Genomic DNA, 22,557 nt, shown 5'->3' with positions numbered 1-22,557 from the left:
CTTTTGATTTTGTATCTGAGTGGCCAGATTGCTTTTGTCTTCAGGAGTTCCCACAGAGGCCCAAGTCAGATGAGGATCAGATGCGCTCAGGCTTTCTCCTAAGGTCTAAATCCCTCCAGGTTAGACTTTGGCCTCAAGAATTTGGGGGTTGGACTGGCCTGGGAGCCGGGCCCTGGAAAGATGCTGGTCTAGAGCAGGTGTTAGAGGTGCCACCAAGAGTTCCAAAGGCAGATGGGGGTGGGAATCGGCCCCAAGGACTCCTGGGGACTGCACTGAGGAGCTGGGTTGGTCTGGATGCAAAGGATCAGGAAGAGGAAAGGTCAGCCCCAGTGTCCTGGAAAGAGGCTGGTGGGTGGTGCAGGCCCAGGGAAGCAGAGGTGAGGGTGGGGCCAGTCCCTGGAGCAGTGCTCCTGGGGACCAGAGAAGGCACTGAGTTGGTCTGGATGAAGACAATCAGGAAGCAGTAGTGGTTCCCCAGGTGTCTGGGGCCCCAAGACAAGGAATGGGACAGGACCCAAACCGGTGGGGGAGATGGGTGGGTGAATGAGGCTGGGGGAGTCACAGCAGGGAGGACACGATGGACTTACCCTGGAGAGAGGCCTGCAGGTTGGAGAGAGGCCTGTGGTGGGTCCTGCAGGCCCAGGGAAGCAGCAGGCAGAAGTATTTTTTATCCTTTTTATTCCTCTGCAAAAACAGACTAGGGCTTCACATGACATCCAGTCAAAACCCTGTTGCCTTGTTTGAGGCAGGTAACCCTAGTCAAAGCCAGTCATAAATTCTTTCTCATCTTAAAAGTATGAGGCAGCGAAGAGTGCATACCTTTAATCCCAGCCCTCAGGAGACAGAGGCAGGAGGAGCTCTGTGAGACTGATCAAGGCCAGCCTGATCTACATGATGAGTTCCAGCCCAGCGAGGGCTACAAGATGTGTGTGTGTGTGTGTGTGTGTGTGAAGTTTCTGTTTTGTAACTGAAATGTACAAAAGAAGCAAGCAAACACCAAAGGACTTTGCAGAATATTCTACATATCTAAGTATGATTTATCTTCAGGGAATGCTACACACAGATCTTTGTGTAATTAACTTAGTCTATTCATTGTCTTGCCTTGTAAGGGAAAGTTTAAAACAAAACTCTACATTAAAATGTCAGATGGTTTCTCAAAGGGTCTATCTAAATTGGAATTTTAGATAAGCGGGAGAAGAGGCAGAATCTAAAAAAAGGCAAGTTAAATAAAAATTTTCAATATATAATGCAGAGATTGAGATTATTAGTCATTTTGTGATAAACTGCCATGTTAGATTCTTATCATTTAATTACTTTTCTGAAATGCATACATTAATACTAATTTCTTCAAAGACTAACAACAATAAAAATTAGGCCATTTTAGGGGCTGGAGAGATGGCTCAGCAGTTAAGAGCACTGACTGCTCTTGCAGAGGACCCGGGCTCGATTCCCAACACCGAGATGGCTTAGCAGTTAAGAACACTGACTGCTCTTGCAGAGGACCCGGGTTCGATTCCTAGCACCCACATGGTGGCTACGAACTGTCCTTAACTCCAGTTCCAGGGGATCTGACAGCCTCTTCTGACCTCCGCGGGCATTGCATGACACAGGTGCACTCACATACATGCAAGCAATACACTCATACACATAAAACAAAAACAATAAAATATATTTAAAAAATAAATAAATAAAAATTAGGCCATTTTAGTACCTTCAAATGACCTAGATTTGATACTGGCCTTTTCAAATTAGCTTCCCTTTTTCCTAGATAACGTGGGTACCCCAGGAGGCCCGGTTTCTCCAACTAAACTTGTCCACTGAAGAACCAAAAAAACACCTCTGCCACTCACATGGCATAAATTTGCCTGGGGCCACTCTGCCCTTTGGTTATTCATTCCTATCTGAGGACTGGGAGAGAGGTACTTTATGGAATTCCCAAGCCTATACCATCTAAATGAGCAGTGTACATTCCTCATCACTCTGAGCATCCTCCTGTATCTAGGGAGAACAGCTCACAACGAAGCAGGACTTACTATTACAGCAGGACAACAGAGGCAGAAGTGATGATTTTAGAAGGACTGCTTCCTTCCATTCAACGTGTCTATCACAGCGTAATGTCCATAAAATGAAGATCCCATCTTCCTTCTGTTAAGACCCACTGTGCTTGCAGGAAGCCCCTAGTGACTGTGGGCTGTCCAAACAATAGTTGCAGGGGGAGTCAAACCAGAAGCTGTGTCAACACTCTCACGACTTCCTAGGGCACAGAAGCACACTTCTGGAATTCCAGCACTCAGGAGACTGAGATAGGAGACTGGCAAGTTCACACCAGTCTGAACCACGTAACAAGTTCAAGGCCAGCTTGGGCTACATAAAGATCTGTCTCTAAAATAAATCATCATCATCATCATCAGCGAAAAGGAATTAAGCAGTCAAAAGTGGGAGAGAAAACACCTTGACATTGGTAAATGTACTTAGATATTTAACCAACTCAGGAGCTTCCTCTCCTCATGTGTTCCCAACCTGGTGACTTTGATTAGCAACATTAACATAAGGAAACCATTGAGCAAAAGTGTACACTGGAGGGCTGGAGAGATGTCTCTGATGGTAAAGTTCTAGCTTGCAAGTATGAGGACCTGAGTTTGATCCCCAAACCCCCACGAGAAGCATTGAAGAACACAGGTAAAAGGTATGGTGGTACACACTTATAATGCCAGCACTAGAGAAGTAGAGACGGGTGAGTCCCTGGAGCTCAGTGGTCCACCAGCTCAGTCTAACGGGCAAAACCCAGGTCCTAGTCAGAGACCCCACCTCAAAAAAACGGATGGTGCCTAAAGGAACAATACCCAAGGTTGACCTCTGGCCTACACACATGTACTCACACGTGCCACACGTGCACATACATACATACATCCATCCAAAAATGTTCCCATTAAAGAGAGCCAAGTACAAATAACAGCTTAAATGCAGCAGTGGCAGAGAACCAGGTCATTGTCTGAGGATTACCAACTATGTGGAGCAGGATGAAGCTCCAAGCTTTTGCCATGGGGTATACCACCACTGCTTTTCAGTCCCAGCTGCCTATAGTGTGGCAGTTACATGAATAGTTCCTTGTGCAAAAGAGATCACTTTGAGACAGTGCCTCATGTAGTCCAGGCTGGCCTCAAACTCACTATATAACAGGGATTGGCTTTGAATTTCTGATCCTGGTACCTCTACCTCTGGAGTTCTGGGATTATAAGCATTTACTACTATGTCCAACTCTGAAAAATTCACTGAAGGTTTAGGAAACCATTAAGAATGGATGACCATAAGGAAATAGAGCTTTCCAGACAGCTAGTCAGTTACTCATATGAACTTACAGCAATGACGACAGCATGCACATGTCCCACGTAAGCACAAACCAGACCAACTCCCAGCATAATATGGCGATTAACACAGAAACCCACAACTGGCCAATGTGAAGAGAACAAGAGGCTGTAGAGTGCTGATCCCAGGATAGGACATCTATATCAAACGTCTGCCTCCCAGGGGTCAGGGATCATTGCAGAAGAGGGGGCGAAAAAGCTGTGAGAGCCAGAAGTGGTAGATGACCACAAGGAAACAGACTTTTCTAGACAGCTGGTCAATTACTCATATGAACTCACAGCAATGGTGACAACATGCACAAATTCAATTTGGCTGGTTTGGCAAGCTCACACCAGCCAAAATGTCAGCATAGACATGGGGAAATGGGTATGAAACCCCAACCCAAATTAAGGAAATTTTAGCAACTGATGGCTTTTGGAAGAAGGAGAGACCATCTCTTTCAAGGTTGGTTAACCAGGTTCCTGTGGATGGACCCACACTGAAGGATAATTAGGGATACAAATTGGGCTCTGTAGAGTCCAGTAAATCAGGCAGGAGGCAGTAAGAGGAGGTGTGGATGGGGAGGGGTTTTAAGTACCATCAAAATAGATTGTGTGTAAGTTACAAAAATTCAATTAAAATATTTTAGTGTAATTATAATCCTTACTCATAGAATCTCATTTTGAGCTTGGTATGATAGTTCATGCCTGCTATTCCAGCCCTCAGAAGACTGAGGCAGGAGGATCACCGTGAGTTTGAAGCCAGCTTGGGCTACAGAGTGAGTTCTAGGCAAATTTTGACTATTGAGTGAAACCTTGTCTCAAAACAAAACAAGACAAAATCATAGCATCTCATTACCAGAGGGTCTCTTGTGTCCAGTGAGAGTGGAAGTAAAGTAGATTAAAATCAAGTAACATTTAATGATCAAATATTCCCAAATTTTATAAAAAATTCTTAAGCACATAAATAAAAATCTTTCAGTTAAAATGGCAATGTCAGCAGAGAATAGACCGTCAAAAGAACTAAACCTTGAAAATAACCAAATAAGTTGAATTATTTATCCTGGACAGTTGGAAAGAAAAAGGGAAAGATACTTTAAACACGTGAAAGTTAACCACATGGTCCATCTTATCACATACAGGAAGTGGAACCTCGGGGAGAAAAACTCAGTCATGGGAAAAAACTAACTTTCTAAAAATTTGAACAAAAGTTTTATAATCCAAATTGTTGGATTGGCCTCAAGAGGTCCAACATCGGATTATGGGTAGTGGAATGCTGGTAAATGTTCAACGTGATGAATTCTGAGAGGAATTAAAGAGCTTTGACATGGAGCACTTGCTATTTTCCATCGTGTAAATGTTCCTTCCAGGCTAACTTAAGGCTTTTGACAAGATGTCAGGAAAGATGGAAATGAGAAAGATGCCAGGTACATGTCCCTGCATGGGGTTCCCTTTACAGAGGGAGTAGATATACGGGGTTCCCTTTACAGAGGGAGTAGATATACGGGGTTCCCTTTACAGAGGTAGTAGATATACGGGGTTCCCTTTACAGAGGGAGTAGATATATGGGGTTCCCTTTACAGAGGGAGTAGATATATGGAGTTCCCTTTACAGAGGGAGTAGATATATGGGATTCCCTTTACAGAGGGAGTAGATATATGGGGTTCCCTTTACAGAGGGAGTAGATATATGGGGTTCCCTCGACAGAGGTAGTAGATATATGGGGTTCCCTTTACAGAGGGAGTAGATATAGGTAATATCAGAAGCATTGGTAACAGTAAAATGTAACAAAACAGAATTGAGTTTTGAGTACTATATTTCTATAAGTATAAACTACTTTATATACTTTAATTTTAATGACATTTAATTTGAAAATTCCATACATGTATACAATGTACCTTGATTATATTCACCCCCAACTCCACTCCAACTTTGCTGTTCCCAAAACATCTCCCTTCCATCTTCATGCACTATTCTTTATTGATTGATTGATGATTGATTGGTGATTGAATGTTGTATTTTAACAACTGACCTCTTTAGTATAACTTAAGGTGAACACACCTTCCTAGGGATGGTCTTGTGACCAGATGATCTGGCAAAAGTGGAAAGTTGGGTCTTCATCCAGGCCAGAGAATCTTGTATTTTTGACCAGTTGGGGTTTTTTGTTGTTGTTTTTGTTTTTTTATTATTATTATTATTTTGCTATTGTAACAGTTCTTTAGAGAGGCCTGATTTCCTGAGGGTTCTCCCCACTTCTTTACCTTGAACACAAATATTTTACCTCAAAATTCCTGAATCTTAACATTAGCTTCCTGGAGAATCTCTGATTTCTACAACCTGGATGTCTAGCAGGATAGAGGACAGAGACAGTGCTCTGCATCTTAAAAGTACACAGAGTCCACTCCAGCCTACAATTTCAGTGGTACTGATGCTGAGAAGCCCTGCTCTAGGTTTTCTGAATGAAGTTAACTGTGACAAATTTCCTTATAACTCAGTACCAGAGTCATCTCTAAAACGTTTCCTTCTTTCAGATAACAAGCATTTGTAACCTTTGTGGATCCCCAGGTCATTCACTGTAACTATAGTAAATAACAACTATTGTAAATAGTGTTTATGACACAGGGGAGAAATAGGTTCCCCCTAGAGAGGCCTTAGTCTCATTCATAAAGAATTTAAGAGTAGACTCAAAAGGAAGCTTTAGGATAATTTTATTAGAATTTATGGAAAAAGGACTCGAGAGAGGGCTCAGCCGTTAAGAGCACTGACTGCTCTTGTAGAGAGCCCAGGTTCAAATCCCAGCATCCACATGGCAGCTAGCAACCTTCCTTAACTCCAGTTTCAGGGGGAAAAATTGGAAAAAAAAAAAACAAAGGAATTTAAGGAAAAATCTTCAGGGTAGGCAAGCCATAAATCTCAGCGGCTGCCTTGAGGAGAATGGAGCAGATAAAGAAAAAAGCCATGAAGTCATGCTGGTTTAGACCCACATGGAGGTCAGACAGACAGCAGGCAGACTGGCATCTACATCGTAAGGAGGGAAAGGGAGCTTTAGAGAAAAAGGTAAGGAAATACAAAAGGTTGGGGCAACCCAAAGCATTAAGGAAATCCTGGTTAGGAAAGAGATATGAAGAGAAGGGAGAGGGTATGGTTTTCTGAAGAATTCAGGTACGTGGGAAAGGCTTACCTCATGTCTTAACTGGGTCCATAAGAACTGCACTGATGATGCAGGGATTCTGGGCAGGAAAAGGTCACCATCTTGTTAATGTATTAGGTATTCCATCCATCTCTTTAGTATAACTTAAGGTGAACACACTTTCTTAGGGATGGTCCTACGACCAGATGATCTGGCAAAAGTGTAAAGTTGGGTCTTCATTCAGGCCAGAGAATCTTGTATTTTTGACCAGTTGGTTTTTTTGTTTGTTTGTTTTGTTTTTTATTTTTTGGCTACTGTAACAGTTCTTTAGAGAGGCCTGATTTCCTGAGGGTTCTCCCCACTTCTTTACCTTGAACACAAATATTTTACTAATAAAAAAAAAGTATCTTTAGAAATAGGAAGCACATGAATAATTAGTTGGATTTGGATGGATGAATGGGTGGATGGATATTTGGAGTAAAGATAAATGTATGGATTGATGTTTGGAAATATGGATAGATGCATACATTGTTGATGGCTGTTGGAGTAGACAGGTGTATTGCTGGATGGAAGGGATGCATGCATGCATGGATGATAGAAAATAGAAAGGACAGAAAGAAAAAGAAAGGAAAGAAAGAAAGAAAGAAAGAAAGAAAGAAAGAAAGAAAGAAAGAAAGAAAGAAAGAAAAAAGAATGGAAGGGAGGAAGGGAGGGAAAGAGGGAGGGAGGGAGGGAGGGAGGAAGGAAGGAAGGAAGGAAGGAAGGAAGGAAGGAAGGAGATTATGTTGCACGTGAAAAACACTGAAAGCAACTGGGTGAGTGCCCGCAGAGCATTCTAAAGCTTTCTTGGACATATATTTGAATAAATATTTTTACTTTCAGAGAAAAAATTATCCCTACACTCTTGCATCCCTGGTATCCTTTGAAGTTAAGAAGATGCCATATAAAGATCAGCCAGCAAAGCTCCCGGAAGGAAGCACAACAGTGAGTACCTTTAAAAGAACACACAGGCACAAATTACATAACTGAGGTCATTTCTAAGTCACTGTTCAGCTGGGGCTTGGTTTAGACATTTACAATGATCAGAGAAAAAGTCCCCTCTTCACATCACCATTTTTCTCTTCCAGTCTAGAAATTTCCTAGTGCCTTTTGATGTAGTTTTAAAAATTTCAATACAAAATTCTACATTGAAAAGCTCCATGTGTAGGAATGATTTATATTATTCAGAAAAAGTCCAATAGAAATGATTGATACAACAAAATCATACGGATTCTTCGATTTTAAAAACAGCACCACGTGTCAGGTAGAAAGAAAAAGAAACTTCATTGTGACAAATTGTCTATAGACCAGTTGCAAAACTTTAGAGCCCTCTGTCCTTTGCATGCACAGAACAATTCTGAACTGGGGGGAGGAGCACTGTGAGCTTCAGTTGAATGAAATGTCTTTAACAACAATTAGAGGCTGGAGAGATAGCTCAGTGGTTAAGGACATTGGCTGTTCTTGTAAAGGACCCGGGTTTGATTTCTAGTACCCACATAGTGGCCAACCATCTGAAACTCCAGATCCGGGGGAATTCATTGCCCTCTTCTGACTTCCACAGGCATTGAATGACATAGGTGCACTTACATACATGCAGGCTCATACACATAAAATAAAGATAATAAAAGCCAGGCATGATGGCGCATGCCTTTAATCCCAGCACTCAGGAGGCAGAGGCACAGGCAGATCTCTGTGAGAGATCTGGGCTACATAGTGAGTTCCAGGACAGCTGGGGCTACAGGGAGACCCTGTCTCAAAAAAACCCAAAAATAAGTAAATAAATAAATAAATAAATAAATAAATAGTACAATAACTGCAAAAAATAAAAAGGTGAAAGATCTCCTCACTATAAAACATTAAAACTATAAAACATTGATGAAAGAAGTTGAAGTAAGGCAAATAAGTGGAGCTATATCCTTGTGTCAAGGAATGAAACCTGAACATGGTTAAACTATCCACACTACCCCAGAAAGACTTTATACAATGCATTTCCTAAAGGATCTTAAAAACATTCTCACATAAATAGAAAAAAGTCAAAAACCCATATAGAACCACAAAAGTCAATGGACATCCACAGCAATTCTGAACACAAAGATCAAGCTGGAGACATCATACTACTTGACTTCAACATCACAGTGAGTTTCAAGCTGTCTCTAAATAAATAAATAAATAAATAAATAAATCTGTTCAATATCACTGAGCTTCATATACCTTCCATAGCCCAAGTTTTGCCATCCACAGTGTGACAAGTCTATGCAGAGAGGAGGAGGGCATGGTTAACAAAACTCCTTTGCAGTTACTTAGTTACTTGTAAAGAAGATCAGAAAGGCCTAAAAAAACAAGAGTTCTCTTAGAAACAATGCTAAAATTTCAAGCCTCATCACTTAGTCATCAGCAGATATTTACAACCCTAACCTGAACTCTTGATCCCTAGGTCTTTGTTATTCAAAGCATGGCTTGCAGACTTGGATCCTTGGCTGCCTGCTCTGGGAGGGAAATGATTAGAAATACAGATTCAAGCTCCATTCCAAACCTACATTGTAACAAAATCATCACACAGTCAGGTTTGAGAGACTCCTTTAGATGGAATCAAGTTAATTGTATTGTCATCCATTTCCAGCCCAAGGTTACCAATTTTACAGTAATAACTCATCTTTGTAGTTTAGTCAACTTTTAGTGATTGAAATTAGGGACTGAGTCAGGCATAGTAGCACAAGCCTTTAATCCTAGCACTCAGGAGGCAGAAGCAGACAAATCTCTGTGAGATCAAGGCCAGCTAGGTCTCTATAGTAGAGTTCTAGGCCAGCTGGAGCTCTAGGGAAACGCTTTCTCAAAAAAACATAAACAAAAACAAAGAATTAGGGACTGGAAATATACCTCAGTAAAATGTTTGCCTTGCAGGCACAAGGACCTGAATTCAGTACCCAGAACCAGATTTTTTTTTTTAAAGAATCATAATAGTAAGCATAAGAACTCTATTCATGGTAAATGCGCACCTGTAATCCCACCACTGAAGTAGAGACAGGGTCACTGGGCCTGAGGCTCAATGGCCAGCCATGGCTCAACTAATTTCACTTGGCCAGTTCTAGGCCAGTGAGACTCTGTTTCTAAACAAAGGTGGTTGGTACCTGAGGAATCACACCTGCATGTATAATATATACATGCAGATGCACATGCACACACATATGCACATGCAAACACACATACACACACACACAAAATACTTAAACTGATCCATTGATCATTCAGCCTCTGCTTTGAGTATGTAACAAGGATTAGTACTCATGAAATTTCAAATATACATAGAAATGTTTGTGTACTAAGACCTCACTTGATAGGTCTGGGGTGGAGCCTTGGAACTGTGCTTTACAAGCCTTACAAGAGGAGGGTTGGAGAGATGGCTCAGCGGTTAAGAACACTAGTTGTTCTTGCAGAAGACCCAGGTTCAAATCCCAGCACCCACATGGCAGCTATCTGTAACTCTAGTCCCAGGGCATCCGACAGCCTCTTCTGACCTCTGAGGGTATTGCACGACACGGGTGCACTTACCTACATGCAGGCAATGCACACATACACATAAAATAAAAGAGAAGAAAAAGTAGTCATAAAATAATATATTTTTAAAAAAGCCTTATGAGAGAAGATTCTTCAGGGGAGCCAAGGTTGAGAGCTTTAACACCGCAGGTCACTTAGAAAAAAACTAAGGCTTTCTGGCTCTTCCTCAATCCAAGTAGAAAAACTTTATGAAGTTGCTTTACTTCTATGAGGTTATTAACCACATCTACTGGATGAACAGTTAAGAAAATTAATAAAATTGTATAACCAAAGCTCTAGTATTTTACCTGGAACAATTAAGTTTCTAGTCTCAATAAATGTTAGTAACCTTCTCACAATGTCCCGTCTTCTCTGGCTAAGTCCAGGAAGCCCACATTGCAATGACAATAAAGATTTGTAGAAAGTATTTTAAACCCAGCACAGCCACATCTTTCTTCGTTTAGATCACCTCTCTTTCTCTTGCAAGTTGTCTGCTATAGCTTGGATTTATGTTCAACCCAGAAGACAGAGGCTTAGAGCTTTTAATATAAAGTGTTCATCCAAAGCGGTTCAAAGACTTGTTGCTCTTGGGGAGATAAATCCAGGCCCTTTTGTTTTCTGAGAGCATGTGTTTCATAACAGAAACATATGTTCCAGTTGATTCCATCAACAGGATTGCATCTTTCAGGGCTGGCCACAGGTGACAGCCTGCTGTTCTCAACTCATCTCAAAAGATCCATGAAATGATCAAATGCATGCTTCCTCCAACTATACCCACCATTGCTATATTTAAAAAAAAAAAAAAAAAAAAAAAAAAAAAAAAAAAAAAAAACCTCTTATCTGATGAAGATGATTTACTGCATTATTTAGGTAGACGTTATTGGAAAAGCATTTAGGGAAAGGAAGTGCTTTCAAGTTTCCTACTATCTGACTCACAGAGAAGATCTTGCCAGTGCAAAGTTAGCTGTTGCATTCAGGGAAACAGTCATTCTGTGACTTGACTGAAGAGGACTATGGTTGGAGCCAGCAGACATTTTGTTCGGCAAGGTCTCAGTGGTCTCACCATTCTGTTTCTCAAAGAGCCCAGCAGAAGAGAGCTCCTCTAAGGTGGTAGAATCAGATGAATAGGTCACTTGAGACTCACCAAAGTGACGTTTGGACACCAGGGACTCTGTAATGCAGCTAGCCAATGTATGATTTTTTTCTTGGACTTGTATGGGGCAGTTTGATTGTACTTTCTTTTCCACATGGTCCTAATTCAACCATATCTCAAGGCATAAATAAACCTTACGTACAGAAGGAAATGGCAGTCTCTACCTGCTACTTGCATAGCATCTGGGTTTGTAACAAATGAACTCCTCTTGTGACGTCACACTTGTCCTGTTCAGAGGTGAGGCAAAAGCCACATGATTAAGAGGATATTAGTGAATCTTGGAATCATTACAGCACAGAAGAAAAAGATTATTCAATTACTTGAACACTATTTTTTTTTTTTTGTCTTTTTTTTGAGACAGGGTCTCCCCGTAGCTCCAGCTGTCCTGGAACTCACTATGTAGACCAGACTGGCCTTGAACTCACAGAGATCCGCCTGCCTCTGCCTCCAAAGTGCTGGGATTAAAGGCATGCACCACCATGCCCGGCTTGAACACTGTTTTTGGCTGACCAGTGAGACTTGGCAACTGCATATCATTCAGCAAGTACAATTTATATTTTGAAGAGAGTATTATTGAATATAGCATGATTCCCAAAGTGACTGCTATAAAATATTTCATGAAAATCCTTATTTCAAATCTCTTATGTAAACTGCAAATACATGTTATTTTCAGAATTTTTCACACAATTTTGGCATTTAGAAATAGAATTCTTGGGGGCTAGAGAGATAGCTCAGCAGTTAAGAACACTGGTTGTTCTTGCAGAAGACCCGGGTTCGAATCCCAGCACCCACATGGAAGCTAACAACTGTCCTAACTCCAGTTCCAGGGGATTCGACAGCCTCTTCTGCCCTCTGCAGGCATTGCATGACATGGGCGCACTTACCTACATGCAGGCAATACACACATACACATGAAATGAAAATAATAAATAAAATATTTCTTAAAAAGGTGAGTAGAAGACATTAATTTTAATATTCTGCAAAACCCCAAGTATCAACTATTATCTATTAATATAAGTCCATTATAATTTCAATGTATAAATGATACTAAAAATTAAATGTATTTTACATTCTTTTTATTGTCTCCAAAACTAACAAACTACTCTTAATGGAAGAAATATTTATACAGCTTCAGATACTTAAGTTTACATTTTAATGAATAAAAATGAAACCAAACTAGGAGTTCTGTTCTCCAGCCTCACATTTCAGGAATCCAAGGTCTACATGCCTTGCATTAGGTCCATATAACACAGTGGTGAGATCAAATAACACACCCGAACTCTTCATTATAAGAGTCATCTTCCTTGTAGCAGAATACAGAACACACATAGCACTAAGAGTTTATGTTCAGGGCCCACAAGATGGCTCAGTGGGTAGAAGCACTTGTGTGCAGGTCTGATGATCCGAGTTCAATCACTGAATCCTACAAGGTCGTGGGAGAGAACTGACTCCTTAGAGTTGTCCTCTGACCTCCACTAGGCATACCTATACACCTACACACACACCTACACACACCTACATACACACACACACACTCCTATACATACACACACACACACACACACACACACGTAAAAAATTTTAAACTTTAGCTGGGTGTAGTGGCACACACCTGTAATCCCAGCACTCAAGAGGCAGAGGCAGGCAGATCTCTGTGAGTTCGAGGCCACCCTGGTCTACAAAGTGAGTTCCAGGCCAGCTGGGACTACAGGGAGACCCTGTCTCAAAAAGACAAAAAAATAAAATAAAAATTTTGAAATTTTAAAGGTTTACTTTCAGACCACAAGCATGTGAATGGATACTTCAATTCCTTAAAGTTAATATTGAGTAACTAGAGAGCTTAAAATTTAGGGGAAAAATCCAGTTGCATGCCAACTAATCAACAATGTTTTCATGCATTTTTGTCTATCAGGAACTTGTAGCTATTTAAAGAAATAGCATAAAAACTTAACTGACTTATTATCATTATCTATGATTTTAGGAAGTAGAATCCATAAATTATAAGCAATTGGATTTTTTTCAAAGTGATCCTAAGTAGGGAACATTTAGTTTTACCCTCATCATATTGTAAATCTTGTTGTTCTTTATTATGTTGAAAGACCATAAATAAACTTTAATATAACTACATTTTATCATCATCACTTGTGATATATTTTGATGAAAAACCACCAAAGTAGAAGGAAACTCCCCCCGTATATCGCAACTGTAATTAATGTTGACATTTGTATTTATATAATCACAAAATCTTATGTAAACACACTGCAGTGGGTCAGGAGAATGTTTTAAATAAAGACACTCTACCTACAGTGCCATTTAGAACAAAATAATCCTAAAAAGGGGACCAGCTAAGCACACATTAAAAAATATGGAAAAAGCTGTGAGACATGTAGTTGTTACATTCAAGAATTCTACTTTTAAAAATATTTTATTTATTATTTTTATTTTATGTGTACGTGTGTATTGCCTGCACGTAGGTAAGTGCACCCATGTTGTGCAATGCTCACAGAGGACAGAAGAGGCTGTCAGATCCTCTGGAACTAGAGTTAGGACAGTTGTTAGATGCCATGTTGGTGCTGGGATTCGAACCCAGGTCTTCTGAAAGAACAGCCAGTGTTCTTAACCGCTGAGCCATCTCTCCAGCCCCTCTCACCTCTCACAAATGCGCCTTGTATGTGTACTGGGTAACTGAACAAGAGCAAGGCTACAACTGATGACCCCTGCAGAGCCTCAGAGAACATGGGATGTGCAATATTATTTAAAGTGAACGAAAGTTTCTTAACATAAATTCACATTTAGTTGTAAGAAACTTGAAATTCTATGGTTTATTCTTTCATTAGTTATAATCCATCTCATACTTCAGACTAAGCTTCTTGTGAGCTTATCAAAATGAGCTATAAGATGAATATAAATATTGGAAATGGGTCTGGAGAGACGGCTCAGCACTGGCTGCTCTTACAGAGAACCCAGGTTCGATTCCCAGCACCCACATGGAGGCTCACAACTGTCTTAACTCCAGTTCCAGGGGATCTGACACCCTCTTCTGACCTCTGCAGGCATTGCACAACACAGGTACACTTACATACATGCAGGTAATACACTCATACACATAAAGTAAAAAATAATAAATAAAATCTTCAAAAATATTAGAAATGCTGAAGTTTTTGCATCTGCCAACGCATTTTTGTATTCAAGTTTCTCCAAAATTAGCCTGTAATTCCACATAGCACCAACACACATTTGAATACACTTAGATCCTATCAGAGTGACCAGTTAAATCTTTCCCTTATAAGCCACATGCAGTTTAAGCCTCTTGTTTGTCCATACAGAGCAGTGAGTTTCAGGAAGATCTGTGCTTTGCTGGTGATCCTCATTGGTCATCTGACTCCCCAGTCACTCGCTTTCAGAAAGGACCTCTCTTTCCAAAGCATACATGGGACTCTTCCAATGGTGTATTGTGTTCAGACACTGCAGGTCCTGAACAATGTTCTGGGTCACTGTTGGTTTTCTGTAGTTCCGTTAACTTTGTTTAGTGTCTTAACTTTTAAAATATGCAGCAAAAAGCCCGGATAAGTTTAGGGAGACTCCAGGGTGAAGGAAGGTCTCCACAGTTACACCCATTTTAGACTGAGAGGCCTCTGTCGCACGTGGACATCCTAAGGCAAGGAAAGCAGATACAGAGAAGTACTGTGTTATCTTTCATGACTGCACCTCTTTCCCTTGGTGAATTGCAGGAGACGACATGCAAGAAATATACATGACACACATAATCCTAACACTTCAGAGTACCAGAGGTTGGAAGCGGTATTTTTAAATGAATCTAATGTTACTGGAATCAGACAGGCAACTGTTTTGATAATGAGAAATTCAGAATTTTGGAACTAAAAGAGAATTTCAGAGTCTTGGATTGCTACACAGTGATCGTCTTCGTCTAGGCCATTTTAAGGCACAGCCGTCAGACTCTCTGGAAGCAAATATAAATGAAGAGAAGGTTCTGTAGCCGTCCCTGTAAAGTTGTCCCCTGCTTCAGAGGACCCTGTTAAGCACGTGTGTTGATTCCATGTTTCGACAGATAGACCAGTTTTTGAGACAGTCCATCAAGACTTGCAATGGCCAGGTTGGGAAGACACCTGACAGAGGACCCATAATCCACTCATTCTGTTTTCTTTGTATTAAACTAATGATTTGAGGAATTCATACCCCTGGTTTCAACTCCATTAGGATTTTTTAACTTACAAAACTAAGATTGTTTCCTAAGTTTAGCATGAACTAATAAAAAGTGGCCAACAGCATAAATTTGTTAAAATAGGAGAGTAAAGATCTTGAAGCATCCGTGGCTTGTCCCATCACCACCTAGCAAATGCTGGCAAGCTCCAACACAGGCACAAAGCATGGCAAAAACTACCCTGATTCTTCTGTGGACTTCAAACTTAGGGAAGAAACGTTTTAATGAGAAACTCCAGAATGTTTTCATGATTCTAAATAGCTCTCTCCTGGGTCACTGTAACTGGCCTCTAAGTTGATGATCATTGCTGACTCCAGTGAAATCATGTACTTTCCTCTCTCCGTCCCTCCGTCCCTCCGTCCCTCAGTCCCTCCGTCCCTCCGTCCCTCCCTCCCTCCCTCCCTCCTTCCCTCCCTTCCTTCCTTCCTTCCCTCCTTCCCTGTTGTTTTGTATTTTGAGACATGGTCTCACTATGTACTTCAGACTGGTTTCAAACTCATGATCCTCTAGCCTTGATGTCTCAAGTGCTAGGTTATTGGCATGTTGCCACCACTGAACCCACTTCTGTTTTTACTAACACTTCACACTTATCTGAGCAGAGCAGAGATTCTTCTTATGCTCGGCAGAGCAGAGCATTAGTAGGGTCCCCAAATCTAGGTAAGAAGGCAGAGAAAGAGAAGGGCATGTGGTTAGACTCCAGCACTAGCTTTCAGTGATGAAAATATCCAGTCATTGCCTGCCAGGCCAGTTCACAGCCACCAGCTGTAGTCATGATTTCACCTCTTCTGATGTGTGTATGGGGGCATAGTAGGACTGTAGTCTAGAGTCAGTCATGTTTCAATGACAGCACACAGTTTAAAGGAGGCAATGTTTACTACTCTGTTAAACTCAGATCTATCAATCTTGGTAGATAATGTTTGGATCTAACAATAGTGTTTCCTTCCTCTGACAAAATGTTTCAGTTGCTTGGTTGGTTCTCTCCTTACATCTACATGGGCATCTGTGGCGTCCTTGCACAGGCTCCCAGGACAGGGTCAGCAGGGGTCCTTCCACCGACATGGGGAGGCAGCAGTGTTCATAGGTACTGAGCATATAGTCCCACTGGGAAGGTCTCGTTTTCGTCCAGGATTCTTTCCAACAGTGAGGAGTGACATAGGCTCTGCTCTCCAGGCACTTACTCCAGTTCTGTGTCTGAAAATTGGATTTAGGACTGAAGGCAGACCCAACACATCTGGATGACAACACATCACTTTGCCCACTAGTGCCAACTTAAATAACAGAGATATTCTCCAAATGATAATGATATTTATTGGGGATTATTGCAGCTTTGCAATGGAATGTACTGGCTCTGGTAAACTATGAGTGTACTCATAGATGATGAGACAAGAGGTGTGTGTGTGTGTGTGTGTGTGTGTGTGTGTGTGTGTGTGCGTGCGTGTGTGTGTACAGGCATGTATACGCCACCACATACATGTGGAGGTCAGAGAACAACCTTAGTTGTGAGTCTTCGCCTTCCACCAAGTTCTCAGTTGCCTTTCATTACTAAAGCACAAAGTCTACAGATAGAGACCTAGCATTGACATTAACTAATGGTATGCATCATTTTCTCCTCCTGACAAGTTCATCATCTGTAAAGTTAGAGGATAAGATTAGATGATGTATAACCTTCTTACACATCTAATATTTCATGGGTAGTCCCAGATTCACTTCTCAATAAGGTTAGCTGAGTTACATGAAGAGGTGTATACATAGATTTGACATTTATTTGAGCCTACTTGTCCATCAAGTGTCTGTTCTTCTAGTTCCACCCAATCTGCTAGACCTGGGTGTGAGCTTGTTTTAAAGAGTCCGTGTTCAAGTGCTGTAACTTCATATTCTCCCCTGGAATCATCTTAGCCATTATGTGAATCTTTTCAGGAAGAGCCAGTAGTAAACTGGCAACCGCTGCTCTGTTTCACTAAATAGTTTCAAGTTAGTTTCATTTGTTTTACTTTCATTTCAGATTAAGACTTCAGTTATTTGGGCCATCCCTAATGTTTCTTTCTCAATTCCCTTGTGGGTCATAATCCTAGCGATACTGCTTGGGTTGCTGGTGCTGGCCATCCTAACTTTGGCTCTTTGGAAGGTAAGTTGATTTCCTTTGCATTTCCTTTTGGATTTCAGAAGCAAGTGAGGGGGATTGAAAGTATATTGTTAGGGATTGTAAAGGATGATGCTAGAATCACAGTTACAGATTTTTGATAGGTGTGAAGGACAGAAGAAGATCATTTTGCTTTGGAATTTAATATATTTGTGTAGCTAATGTTTAAGAAGATAATGGGTAAATTGTTTTCACAGTGAGGTTTTTTTCTGGGGGGGTTCACTTTGAGTGCTAGGGATTGAACCCAAAGCTTTGTACATGCTAGGTAAGTCCTTCTCTACTGAGCTACATTCCCAGCCCTCATTTTGAGACAAATAAATATATTAAGATACAGGTCAATTCTAAATTCCTTTTATTTCAACTGTTAATTAGGCCAAATAGGCTATGCATGTTATAAGACGTGTGGACTTATTATTTACTTTTGCCAACCAATCTGTCTTTATTGGGAAAGCTTAATTTGTTCTCTGGTGTATTCTACTGAGATTTGTCCTAAAAGTCTAAATAACAACAGATTTCTGGCTCAATGACTTGTATATCTGCAAATTTGTATACAGCCTTCTATTCTAAAAGAGACAGAATGTCACAATGACATGACTATATGAGTAACTAGCCCAGTCACATCTTAGTTAACCACTATTGCATGGATCCCCCAAACCACGGTGTATTTTCATTATGAAGGAACAGGCAGCGTGCTCGACCATACTGTAGACTTAGAAAACCTTGACCCTGAATAGTTTTTCTAATCAACAACATCTGGTTCGTGCCATCCTGAGCCCACAGAGTCTATGGCACACATTTAGAGGTGACTTTTGCATTATTCTATTTACGGTAACTGAATAGAATTCTATGTGCTAATTGACAGAACATTCTACTAGTCCTGCAAAGAACATATGTTGTGCTTCCCAAATGAGAAACAATAAATGAGAATTGAAGTTCTAGGGCTCCATGAAAAGATACAATTTCATGGTATCTTTCATGGCTAACTACTAATTTGTAATTTGAGGGGGAAAAGATTCTGGAATCATCTTTACCATAGTCCTGGTTAACCTGTTAAAAGTCGCAAAGTTGTCCTTGCATGCCTGGTCGGTCCTGTCATTGAAATAAGTGACAGATTGGATCTTCTAAATGCTCTATGTCCTACCAAGTGAGGAGGAACAGGCAGAGATCCCACTTCTTCCTATAATGTATCCCGAGTCCTCTACAGTGCAATATTTCTTTTCTGGTCAACAGTTAATGCTGACCAGACATGTAACACGAAGAAAACATGCAGAAAATCAGAAAGAGGCTACTTGGGGAACATAGTTGTAATCCCAGGAATATATCCAACGTCTGTGAGTGGCTTCCAATTACACAGCAGGAGGGCACAAATGCTCTTGCCCACATTGCTCTGAGCAATGGAGTCCTTTCTACAGGTAACCAAAGCTCCATTTTCCCTCTTCATTTGGAGAATTGGGCAGATAGCATTCATAGTCCAAGTTCCTTAAAAATAATGTATAGATGCAAACTCTCTAAATAAGGTATTCCATAAATTCCCTCCAGATGATTTGATTTATAACCCATTTTTCTTTTCCCTAGTGTGGATTCTTTGATAGAGCAAGACCTCCTCAGGATGAAATGACAGACAGGGAACAACTGACCAGTGGCAAGACCCCAGAAGCGTGACCCAGAAACATGCATCCCCAAATTCAAACACTGGTCCTGTTCAGAAAAAGAAGGAAAGAAAGGACATAAGGTCTAGATGATAATAGTGTCCATACCTGCCGCTGGCCTGGGGAATGGAAGGACACCTAATTGATCACCTCATCTTCTTCACACATTGTGGAAGTTGCCACGGAGTGCAGAGTACCCTGTGGGAAAAGAAACTGCCAACACTGTAGAAACAATCAGCAGTCCTGGGAGGTTTGCTTTTGTCATTCCATATTTGGCAGACATTTTGGAATGGCTGCAGGAACTTGGGCTGCTGTCTAAGTCAACCCAACTTGAACTGCAAAGAGGAATTACTGCAGAAATGAGAGGGTGACTAGGACTGAACTACTGTAACCCAGTGGAATATTTGACACCTCCCTACGGAAGAGAAATGTTTCTAAGGATGTGATGGCTCAGGGAGACACACAGTGTGTTGTTGGTACTGTGGAAGTACTTGTGAGACAACAAAGATCATTTTGCTAAGTGAGGATAACACTTATTTATTTATTTTCCATTTCTCTAGGTGAAGAATATGGTTGTCTAGAGGATTTGGAAATTAACATTTGGTTAGTTAGTTTTCAAAATCACTCAGTTTATTTCCTCTTACAGTAACCACTTTGTGCAGATAGTTCATTTAATTGAGCTTCTTCATATTTTAGACAGCGTCAAGGAAACACAAATTGGTATTAGAGATCAATTTTGCTTGAAACCTTGCTGCCTTCTACCTGGAGTTATTTTTATTCACACTCTCCAGGAACTCACATCAGCTGAATTTAGCTTTATTAAATGTTACTTATGTTTCCTTTTACACATGTAAAAATAATCTTTCCACTGATTTATTTAAAACATTAATTTCAAGGTACTTACTACCCTGTATGGTGTTCGAAAGTATTGACACAATTTTTAGAGTCCATATAAAAAAGCAATTTAATAATATGAGCAAATTAATTTTAATAGCTATAGTAACCAACACCAATATTTAGTTTGGAATTTAAATACCTTTTGTCCCTGTAATACCTTATTCTTGTATAAAAAGAAAATGGCTGAACTTAAATAAGATGGAGATCTATGAAGTTATACAGGTGTGAGACAAACCTAGAAAAATTAATTCCAAGGGCTTTGTCTAAGGATGCCTATTCTAACTTTAGTACTCATTTTTACTGTTAATCTTTTATAGTATATTATTTTGGAAAATGATCTTTAATTAAGCTATTTTCCATTATCTTTCATTAACCATCCAAAAGATAGTTGCTTAAAATTCTTGTAACTAATCTATAATCAAATGTAATATTATCATTTTGAAGTAAAATTGACCAGTCAATTTATTATAAGATGGTCCATACGATTTTATAGCCTTTTTATAAAAATGAAAACTTGCTATGGAGAACGCTGAACAAATTTTTATGTGCAATATTTTTATAGACTATGTATCCAAGGCATGTTTACACTGGCATTAGCTATTTTTTAATTAATATCCCGAATATTAAGTCTGATACTACAAGCTGACCAAAATCCTTAAGTTTACAAAACAGTTGGAAAATAATCTGTGTCTCACTTTCAGCAATAACACTTTATTTGAAAGATGAGTCAAACTTACAGACAGTAAACTTTATGTGGTGCCTTAACCTGGAGCGAAGCCCTTTGGCTGGAGTTGCAGCAGTTCATTGGAAAGTAACTGAAAAGCCTTGTCAATTAAATCTATCTTGGTAGCTGCTTCCTGTCTGTCAGGCACTCAAGTTGAGCTCCCAGTCTGTGTGGCTGATGCCTGAGGACCACTGCATTTGCCTCAAAGAGTTGTGAATGTCCCACACCAACTTCATGGTGGGGAAGGGGGTTTCATTTGGTGTTGGTCTTTTAGGTAGAACCAATTTTATAGGTTGAGGACTATCTGCATGATAAGATTTGAGGGACAACAAACAGCTCTCTCTCTAGACCATAAAGTACCCTAATTCTTGTGATGCCTGATGCACTGTGACCAACAGAAATTAGCTCCTCGGCATGTACCCCTGGTTTTGAAGGAACTCAGAACTCTTCAATTTAAGTATAGGAGCTAGTCCAGACAGCCATATAGAAGAAACCAGAGATGCCAGGAGGAAGATGGAACCCAGACAGAACAGGGTATGAGGAAGTCAAAGGCAAACCATGGCTTCCTGTGCTGCAGAGGTCTCTTTAAGGCACTGCTTGCTACCTGTGGGCATTGCAGAGACCATCACACCCATGCACAGTGACCGTCACCTCTTAGAATGTGGAAGCCCTGGAGGGAGAACCCTGAGTATATAATGCTCACAACATTGCTGACTTCTTTCACAACTCAAAATGCTCTGGGCTCCACTAGGAGCCTATCTGTATTTCTCTTCAATAAATTCCTTTCACTAGTTCTTGCAGCTAGTTTTTAAGGCATGAGAAAATGAGCAGATCTTTTTTATAAACTTGGAGATTTTAATAGAGTGAAGAAATAATGTACTAGTCATCACTGAAACCCCAATCTTGGAACTCTTGTTTTATTTAAATATATGAGATCTGTGAAGATTTTCATGTACCTATTTACCTAGTCACCAATAAAATTGAAAATTAAAGACACAAAAGCATGCTTATGGTTTGTTTCACACACAACATGAAGCTTTCCCATAATAGAAATCAAAGGTTTTATCTTCATTATTTTATTTCTTAATTTTTATGTGTATGAGTACATTGTCTGCATGGATGTAGGTGCACCCATGTTGTGCAGTGCCTGTGGAGGTCAGAAGAGGATGCTGAATCCCCTGGAACTGGAGTTAACGGACAGTGCTAGCCACCATGTAGGTGCTGGGAATCAAACCCAGGTCTTCTGCAAGAGCAACCAGTGCTCTTAACCACTGAGCCATCTCTCCAGTCCTGAAATCAAAGATTTTTTATCTTTATACCTTGATTCCTTTATTATAAGAACGTGTGACACTGGAAGAAGTTATCCTAGGAATAATAAAAATGTTGTACACTTACAGTACAGTGATGACTGCTCACTTATGAGTATACTAACAACTATTGAATTGTACAGTTTAGATGGGTACATTTCTGGCATGAGGTGATGTCTGAACAGAGATTAAAATGTTTACACAATTCTTACTATTTTCACCCTTCCCTCGTATGTGATATACTCACATTTTTTTATTTGACTGAGTATCTTTACTCCTTCACCAAGTTTCCCCTTGTATCTTTGACCAGCTTCAAGCTTCCTGTCCTCTGCCCTGCATTCCATTCATTTTCCACCTGTACTTATGACTAGTTTTCAACTTGACTGTGTCTCAATGAGAAAAGTAACTATCCTTTCAG

The 22,557-nt window shown here is 40.3% G+C and overlaps 1 protein-coding gene across 1 annotated transcript in view; it reads left to right on the top strand.

Annotated features, from left to right (window-relative positions):
- Window positions 1-21,821, top strand: part of Itga8 (integrin subunit alpha 8) — a 215,974-nt gene extending 194,153 nt beyond the window's left edge. The window contains exons 28-30 of the mRNA XM_008833886.3: window positions 7,357-7,458; window positions 17,425-17,547; window positions 19,138-21,821. Of these exons, the coding sequence (XP_008832108.1) occupies window positions 7,357-7,458; window positions 17,425-17,547; window positions 19,138-19,224 (312 nt within the window). The 3' untranslated portion in view covers window positions 19,225-21,821. The remainder of the gene's footprint in view (window positions 1-7,356; window positions 7,459-17,424; window positions 17,548-19,137) is intronic.
- Window positions 21,822-22,557: the final 736 nt, after the last annotated feature.

Source organism: Nannospalax galili, unplaced genomic scaffold, assembly GCF_000622305.1.
Source record: "Nannospalax galili isolate Female #2095 unplaced genomic scaffold, S.galili_v1.0 scaffold976, whole genome shotgun sequence".
In the NCBI taxonomy this organism is placed as follows: Eukaryota; Metazoa; Chordata; class Mammalia; order Rodentia; family Spalacidae; genus Nannospalax; species Nannospalax galili.
The sequence above is the reverse complement of the archived record's forward strand: the minus strand, read 5'-3'. Positions and strand labels throughout refer to the sequence as shown.